The sequence below is a fragment of the Pollicipes pollicipes genome, unplaced genomic scaffold (assembly GCF_011947565.3).
Source record: "Pollicipes pollicipes isolate AB1234 unplaced genomic scaffold, Ppol_2.1 Scaffold_6138;HRSCAF=7277_pilon_pilon_pilon, whole genome shotgun sequence".
Taxonomy (NCBI): Eukaryota; Metazoa; Arthropoda; class Thecostraca; order Pollicipedomorpha; family Pollicipedidae; genus Pollicipes; species Pollicipes pollicipes.
The window spans coordinates 19,017,163-19,025,741 of NW_023596818.1; the positions used below are offsets into that span (position 1 = coordinate 19,017,163).

The 8,579-nt window shown below is 60.7% G+C and overlaps 2 protein-coding genes across 2 annotated transcripts; one reads left to right on the plus strand and one right to left on the minus strand.

The window, feature by feature from the left end:
- Nucleotide 1: 1 nt before the first annotated feature.
- LOC119105415 (integrator complex subunit 7) lies at nucleotides 2-3,694 on the plus strand. Its single transcript, XM_037228880.1, has 5 exons — nucleotides 2-67; nucleotides 863-1,051; nucleotides 2,363-2,453; nucleotides 2,859-2,998; nucleotides 3,689-3,694. Exons 1-5 carry the CDS (start codon nucleotides 2-4, stop codon nucleotides 3,692-3,694), a joined length of 492 nt encoding a protein of 163 aa, XP_037084775.1.
- Nucleotides 3,488-8,316, minus strand: LOC119105417 (RNA polymerase II subunit A C-terminal domain phosphatase). The gene is made up of 2 exons (XM_037228881.1): nucleotides 5,540-8,316; nucleotides 3,488-5,386 (listed from the first exon to the last, which is right to left on the minus strand). Exons 1-2 carry the CDS (start codon nucleotides 8,015-8,017, stop codon nucleotides 5,162-5,164), a joined length of 2,703 nt encoding a protein of 900 aa, XP_037084776.1. The 5' UTR covers nucleotides 8,018-8,316; the 3' UTR covers nucleotides 3,488-5,161.
- Between the last annotated feature and the right edge of the window lie 263 nt (nucleotides 8,317-8,579).

Here is an 8,579-nt window from a genome sequence, read left to right on the forward strand (position 1 = left end):
GATGACCGGGGCGCCTCTAGGCTTTCCTCGCCGCTTCTTCCAAACACTGCAGAAGACTGTGATCTCGGTGAGAGGGGAGGGGGCCAGGGAGGCAGGCACTGGCGGGAGGAATGAGAGAAATGATGGGAATTGGGATTTCGAGAGATGAGACGAAGACCAGTTGGGGGAGGGTTCAGAGGGATGAAGAGAGTTGGGGGGGGGGGGGGGGGTATTAGAGGAATGGGACGGCCAGTTGGGGTGGGGCTCGGAGGGATGAAGCGAGTTGGGGGAAGGTTCAGAGGGATGAGGCGAGTTGGGGTAGGGCTCGGAGGGATGAGGTGAGTTGGGGGAAGGTTTATAAGGATGAGGCGAACAGAAGCATCTGCGAAATGGGGTGAATGACGTAGAAAGTGCCTACAGTTTGCTTCACAGTTCGTGTCGAAAACCATTGTATACAGCCGAGGAGGGCGAGGCTCGTTGTATTGTCTGAAGGCAGAGGAGAGGAAATGTGTACAATCGAGAAGGGTGGATGTATTGCTACAGACCTGCTCTGGTATTGTTCCTGATGCCTGAGAACACTGCCGTGTCGTTGCGGCGAGGTGCTGTGGCGATATGCTGTGGAGGAGAACGGGACAAACCGAGGGGTGCTCTCACACCTGTTGCTAATTTCTCAAACTAGGGATGTCTGAAGACACGGCCAGACCGTACCCAACTCAGCCGCCGGATAACCTGGGAGGCCGCAGCTGACCGAGCCGACCTGGTGTGGCCGTGCCTGCCCATTGATGGATCGGCCTGGTGGCCCAGTGACCCCAGCAGTGACTCGTGCCGTCATGACCGCCGTCACCCATCAGCCCCCTGACTCTGTCTGTCCGCGCCCGGTCAGCTGTCGGTGCAGCCGCAGCCGCGCGCCGCCACCGAGCTGGTCATTCCCCACCCGATCGCCAGTCAACTGGTGGTCAAGATCGACGGCGTGGTGGCGCACGGCCCGCGCGGCGCCGTCTTCCGCTCCATAGCGCGCGTGCAGCTCACCGTGACGGCCGCGCTGCAAAGCAAGGCCCCCAGCGACTCCAAGGTGGGCCGGGGCCGGGGCCGGGGCCGGGGCCGGGGCCGGGGCCGGGGCCGGGGCCGGGGCCGGGGCCGGGGCCGGGGCCGGGCCGGGGCCGGGGCCGGGGCCGGGGCCGGGGCCGGGGCCGGGGCCGGGGCCGGGGTCGAGGTCGGGGCCGGGGCCGGGGCCGGGGCCGGGGCCGGGGCCGGGGCTGGGGCCGGGGCTGGGGCCGGGGCCGGGGCCGGGGCCGGGGCCGGGGCCGGGGCCGGGGCCGGGGCCGGGGCCGGGGCCGGGGCTGGGGCCGGGGCTGGGGCTGGTACCGGGACCGGGGCCGGGGGCTTTGGCAGAGCCCTCCGCCGAGGTACCAGCGCGTGGGTAGGCAGCCGCCGGGAGGCGTGTGACGCGCGGCAAGTCCAGAAGTTGTTTAATTGATTGATTGATTGGTTGTTGATGATTTGTAGCTGGCTGGCAGTTTTGTGAGGGTCGTCTCATACGGAGGAGGTCACGAGATGGCACGAGATGGGTGACTGAAATGCCCAGGCGTGATTTGCAGTAGTGTACAGTTCTGGTCTCATGGCAGTGGCGATGTCGTGTCTGCGGGATTCCTTGCGATAGTGCCGTGCTTCACCCGTCCCCACCACAGTCGTCGTTTGAGAACAGGACGCGTCCGTGGAACACGATCTCGAGCTGAGCGCACTGAGTGTGTCTTGTATGGTGTCGCCGCTCCGCGCCTGTAACAGATATGACGCATGGCTCAGACTTGCGGCGAAGTCTCCCGCGCTTCCAGTTTCCCGCCACTCGATCTCTGCCCTCCGCGGCTGACCAGCTGTAGGGCGCGTCATCGCGCGCCGGCAGGTCACGTTATGCCGCGTGGCATACAGGTGGTGGCCGGGCAGGTGGCGCGCCGCACGTTAGAGACTAGCGCCGTCCTGTCCAAACGGCACAATTTGAGTCATGTGTTGTAGATGGTTTGCAAGCAGAGGTGCGACTCGTCGGGCTGGCTATACCCTGGGCACACACGTTTGGGCGCAAAATGGCCGCGGCCGTGGACGCGGCCCCAGGTCCAAGTAACAAGGGCTTGGCTGCAACGACATGCTGATTTATTGCCGCCATGAGTCGTGAACGTCATACGCCCAATGCAGTCCGCGCGCCCCAAAAGCTCGAATAAGCATAATCACTGCCATAAACCATAACCATGGTCTGGTGGAACCCTGCCGTGTGGTCCCGTGCACACCAGATAAGGTATAGCGTCACCCAATGTTGTTTGCTAGGGCTTTCCTCTCGGGGCTTCCCCTGACGTCAGCGACCGGTGACGATGCCTCCTCGCCGTCCGCGCAGGCCCAGGACACGACGATCTCGATGAGCCGCACGGTGGAGCCACACAACGACTACTTCCACGGCCAGTTCTTGCTCGACCTGCGCCTGCAAGGTGGGCACCTGCTGCAGCTGCATGCTTATGATCCAGCCAGGCTTGCTGTTCGGCGTCATGCGAGTTTCGGTTTTATTACGTTCTTATTCAATTCGTTATTCGGATTACGGGAGGGTAATACGCGACGTCGTTTCGTAGAACAGCACGTCTGTTGTATAGCTATTGGAATGGAACATCCACGCCAATATGTCGTTACCAAGGAGAACTATGGCAGTGTCCGTCGAAGGCAAATGGTGAACAGGAGCTAAGCTTGCAAACCCCAAGAGGAATCTCAGCACACGCGCTGCCGCAACAGCTGGATGCTTGATAAGCAGATGACGGGCGGTTTTGCCACCGACCAGCGGAACTCAAGGTTGATAATAAAATGTAGATAAATCACAAACCTAAAAAATCGTCTGCTGGCAGGCATTCACCTGGTGACGGTGGACGCCAACATCCTGGACGCGGACGGTATCCAGTGGCTGACGTCGTCGTCTCAGCAGCTGACGATCAAGGCGTTCGACGAGAGCCAGCCAAGCCGCTCCGGCTTCCAGCAGGGCAGCGCGGCGCGGCCCCCGCAGCACTGACCGCCGCGCCGGGCCCGCCGGCCGACCCCGGTCCAAGGGTCCAGCAGTCGGTCTGCGCTCCGGGGCCCTCAGAAGGCGTGGTTCGGACCAGGCCCGGCAAGCCCAGTGCTGCGAGTGCTTCATACGGAGCTCGGCTGCTGGCGTCACGTAGATGTGCTGCACGCCGGGGGCCAGCTGCTGGTTTAATGTGAATGCATTTCGTAGGGGCTGCCGCAATGCGGATGAGTTTCATGAGGGTCTGATCACTACGTATTGAGGTGTTTCCAGGGCATCTGGCCAGACGTTAGGTGGTCCATGCGTAGTGGACCGCGCGTCGAGTGAAGCGCTTCATACGGCGCCAGGAGTGCCCGGTCGGCCCGCCGAGCATGTGGCAGCGAATGGTGCTGTTTAAAAACTCACCCGACCCGGCGTGGGCTCTGGTGCCGACGGGGAATTTTTTCCGGCGACGTACGCCCCAACAATGTCGTGGGCGTTACAAAAACGTATGTATTTTCAAGTGACACAGAGTGTGCTCCATGTTGGCGCGTGCTTGTGGAGCAATACAGCGTGCCCTGAAAGGACGCTCGCTCGCGGCGCTGCGCTGAAGCAACACACAAAAGGACCGCGGAGAAAAGCGCACTGTGTGCCGGCGAATCCGCTCTCGTTTGTGGAAGGCATTTGCGTCTCCAGAACTAGGGCCCCACGAGATCTCACCCGCTCGTAAGTTAACGGATCGCCGCCAGATTATGCCAACGGAAGAAAAACACGCAACAGCGACGCGAGTCTGAACCAGACCAGGAGCGGCGCAGTTATCCTGGGCGCGGATCCTGAGGTCCCAGACACCCGAGGTAACCTGCGCCGCTCCCCCGCGACCTGCGACCCATCGACATAAGACCATCACTAATGCAACACACAACTGGGCTGGATGACAACGTGAGCCGGCGATGTGGCGTGACAAATGCACAAAAGGCGACCGGTGGAGGGGGCGGCGAGCGTAGGACAAAGCTTGGGGCGCGGCGGGCCGAGGTGGCGTGCAGCGAGTCGCAGAAGGATGGCGAGACAGGGGCTATCTCTAGCGCTGAGTCGATGAATGTACATATGATTTTGCCGGAGATCACTAACCACCGAATTGATGAGCATCCCACGGTGATGCAGGTACGAATCGACAGGTATTTACACATCAACTACAAACACATCGGTCTCCACTCTAAAAAAGGCGACCTGGAGTCTGTATGAAATAGGATGCGCACCACGCGGAGAGTGCCCGGCGGGCAGAGTGTCGGGAACAACACCAGCCGTACCAGTGACCGCGGGCTAACACGCCGCTACGAGCAATCTACACACACCGCTACAAAATTAATACGAACAGTCGACGCGCTGACCACTGGGCACACGCACCTGGCGTGGCATGTGAACCGCGTGCCGAGATGCATCATTCACCCACTCTCGTGATTCGTTTGGGTTGGTCGCTCTCTCGCGTGACAGAAGGTAGGCGTAACAGCTACGAGCGCGAGACCGATTCAATTATTGCGGCACGTGACAAGACTGTGGCATGGGCCGGCACCGCTCCGAACCGGAGGGGGCCAGCCGTCACGCGCTGGCGAGCGGCACGCAGACGCCAACATAGCCAGCCAAGGCTCCGTCCACGCGACGGCGCGACCGTTGTACAGAGGTGTTGAAGGATCGCATTCGCAAAACCACGCCCCCACCACACGCACCCTATCCACCACCATACGAGCCAGCGTTTGCACCACACGAACCTCGCCTCGGCCAGCCACCTTATTTCACGGGCACGCTCCCACTCTGCCACAAACCTGAACCTCACCACGCACAGAAACCCCCACCGCAACGCCTCCGCCAAACGTCACACACATGTCCATCACGGACATGCCCAACACGGAAGGCCCCTCCCGCGCAGCGCCCCAGCCTACCGCCACTCGGTCACCCTGACGTTCCCGCCGCCGCCCTCACGGCAGAGCGACAGCTCCCCTCTCCCCATCCACTCTCTGTATACTCCCACCCATCACACTACACTTTTCTGCATCGAGTCGGCGTACCGCGCGGTCGCCTCCTCTCGCTTGCAGACCCAGCCACTCCATCACGCCTCCCCGTCACGCATTCGTGCACCCGCTCACACCAGCGTCCCGGGCTCACCAGCGGGCGTCACTCGCCACCCAGCTCTCGCTCGAGCTCGGCGCCCATCATGCTCCAGTCCTCTTCGAGGTCAGGGCCGCCATCACTGTCGTTGCCGTCGCCGCCCAGCTCGTCGTCACTGGGCAGCGGCTCGCCGCGACGGAACCTCACGCTCGGCGACTCGTCCTCGCTCGAGTCCTCGTCCTCGCGCGCCGGCCGCTTGGCGGCGCGCGCGCACGAGCCACCGGCCGCCTCGTCGTCGCTAGACTCGTCGTCGGCAGCGCGTCGCTTGGCGCCGCGCGGCGCGCAGCCGGCACCGGCCGAGTCGTCGCTGTCGTCACTGCTGGAGTCGCCGGGCGGCGGCGGCAGCGGCGCGTCGGGCCGTGGCGGCGGCGTCTCGGCGCGCGCCGGCCCCGGCTCGTCGTCTTCGTCGGCGTCGGAGCCGCTCTGCAGTATGTCCTCCACCTCCTCGTCCATGCGCGCGATGTCGTCGGGCGAGAATGTCAGCAGCGGGTTGAGCGTCTCCTGAAAGCTCTGCCGACGCGTCCGCTCGCCCTCCGGGTCGGGGCTGGAGCAGTGCGCCGGCGGCGCGCGGCTCACTGCCGTCTCGGCGCGAAGCGGATACAACCGCTCTTCGACGCGTTCCCAGCGCTCGGCGCAAGACCACAGCCAGTCGAGCGTCACCAGCTGGATGCGCTTGGAGCGCAGCGCCTCGTTAACCTTGGCCGTCCCGAGCCGTGCGGCCACGAGGTGCGTAGTGAGCTCATCGCGCGGGCCCTTGCGCACGAGCTTCTCCTGCACCACGGCGCCCAAGTTGACAGCTACTTGGTACGGTCGACTGGTGCTCAGCTCGACATTGTTTGGCACGACGCCACTGAAGACGAGACGCACGCCCTTCAGTACCTTCTTCCGCACGTACGGGATGAGCAAGCGGAGGTCGGGGGGCTCGCGCGTGTCGCACTTCTTCAGCATCGAGTAAAACGCGCGGTGGATGAGAAGCAGGATGTCCTCCAGATGCAACAGGTAATCGTCTTCATCACGCACCTCGATCTCACGCGACACCTTGCCCTCTGGCACGGCACCATTGTTGACGCACCCCTCAGCCACCGGCGTCGGCTCCGACTTGGTGGCCTGGCTGCCCTCGGCGCGAGACTCGTCTGAGGTGGCACTATTGCAGGCGCCTACGGCCGGCTTGGACTCGCCGCAGTCGGAGCTGCCTTCGGCGGACGAAGGGGCAGCCTTCTCTGTCCCCCGCCCGCCGCCGCCGTCCGGTGACTCGCCGCCCGCCTCCCCCGAACTGCTCTGTGGCCGGGCCGACCCGCCGCCCGCCTCCCCCGAGCTGCCCTCTGCCCGGGCCGGCTCACCGCCCGCCTCCATGTCCTCTGGCCGAGCCGACTCACCGCCCGCCTCAACCGCACTGCTCTCTGGCCGGACCGGCTCACCGCCCGCCTCAACCGAACTGCCCTCTGGCCGGACCGACGCGCAGCCCGCCTCAACCGAACTGCCCTCTGGCCGGACCGACGCGCAGCCCGCCTCAACCGAACTGCCCCCTGGCCGGACCGACTCGCAGCCCGCCTCAACCGAACTGCCCTCGGGCCGGGCCGGCTTGGCCGAGGTGCCTTCTGGCCGGGCCGGCTCGGGCGCCTTCTCTGCGTCATTGGCGGTCGCCGCTTTTGTGCTGGACGGCCCGTCACTTGCTACTAGCTCGGCAGCAGGGTCTTCGCTGACAGCTGTTTTGGGGGCATCGTCAGAAGGCTCGTTTTCGTCTTCAGACAGGCTGAGGTCCTCAGTGAGTCCCTCAGTTAGTGCTGTGTCTGACACCTGGGGAAGGACTTTCTCATCTGAATCCTCATCATCAGTAAGGTTTGGCATGGAATCTCGCCTTTGGGCCCCTGCATTTGCACATGATGTTTCTGTTTCCTCCTTTTCTGGAGCTGTCTGGATGGTGGAGAAGTCAAAGCCCTCCTTTTCATCCTGCTCAGCCTTTTCCAGGCCTGGAGGAGCATTGATGTCTCCTGTGTGCTTGAAGAAGTGGTAGGGCTTCACATGGATCAAGTTGGGTGCATAGTTCCACACATCTTCCCTGTCATCAATGATGCACACCATGTTGTCACCACAAGGGAATAGTGCCCTGAGATTGGCTCTCTTGCTCTGTTGGTTGAAGCACTCATCTCTCGACAGTATCCGGTTGGAGAAGTATACACCTTTTGGGTCCAGGAACCCAGCAATGGTGTGAGCATACAAGCGGGCACCAAAGGTGCAGATGTGCAGCTCGTAATACTTTGAAATATTTTCCAGGAATGTTTGAGTGCCAGGACGAAACCTTGTGTGGTACCATGGTGAATTGCTACCATACAGCTGGAAGTGGTAGACATCCTTGATGTTTGCTGGTATCTCATCATTGGTGGTATGGATAAGGGTTTGATCTAAGTCCACCAGCAGCACAAGCTTTTTGTGCTTCAATAACAGCTCAGTATCCCTTTTGCCAATAGTCTCAGCCTGTTCTTTGCTCACCCTCAGCTCAGGAATGCTATGAAGCATGGCCACAGAGGCAGAGCCTTGGTTATCCTCAGTTCTTAAGTCAGCCCCACACTCTGCACACAAGTCCTTCATGACAACAGGGTGCTGGCAGGCACCCATCTGTGCAACTTCCAAGCCTGGATGAACAACATCTCCACTCTTCACTGTGATCTTCTCCAGGTTGCCAAATGTGTCACTCTTGAACTTGAGCTCGTCTGCTATCCTGTTAGCATTTGTGGCTTCTTGAGCAGGCACATAGGTGAACAGGATCGCACCAACAGACACAAAATCCCCTTCTTTGGCTTTCCACCTCTTGATGGTTATTGGTTGAGATCCTGAGTACTTTATCACCTTGTTGATACTCATCTTTGCAGAGCTTGGATCCACTCACAACATCCTCTGGGACCACTTCACCGATGAAAAACGGCCTCACATCGGCTGACCACTTTCGACAAATATGAAAATATCAAGCTTGTCATCTGCCTTCAGCCTCCATCTGCTCTCGCGCACACCCTTGCAAGACACCGCAAGCCACCCTGTCACAAGAATACCGCATAAATGTCGCCAATTTATGACTCAGACTTTTCCAAGACGCCCCACAAGCAGATATTATTCGGCAGAATACCCCTGACACAGCAAACGGTTCGGGCTTATGTTTGTTATGACGACGACGCAACGACAAGACGCAGCTGCAAATTTTGCACCGCTTTCGAAACAGCTACACAACATTTGTCTTTGGCGCAGTATTCCGTGCCGCATTGATGGGTATCTGTACGAAAGGTGCTTGGAGCTAAAACGATATAAAATATTGAACTGCTTTAATCGATATTTATCATGAAGTATAAACCGCCCAATATTAAGGTTGGAAGGAAAATGTATTATGTATAAATGTCATATGCATATTTTTTATCTTCCTGATATGTCCCAC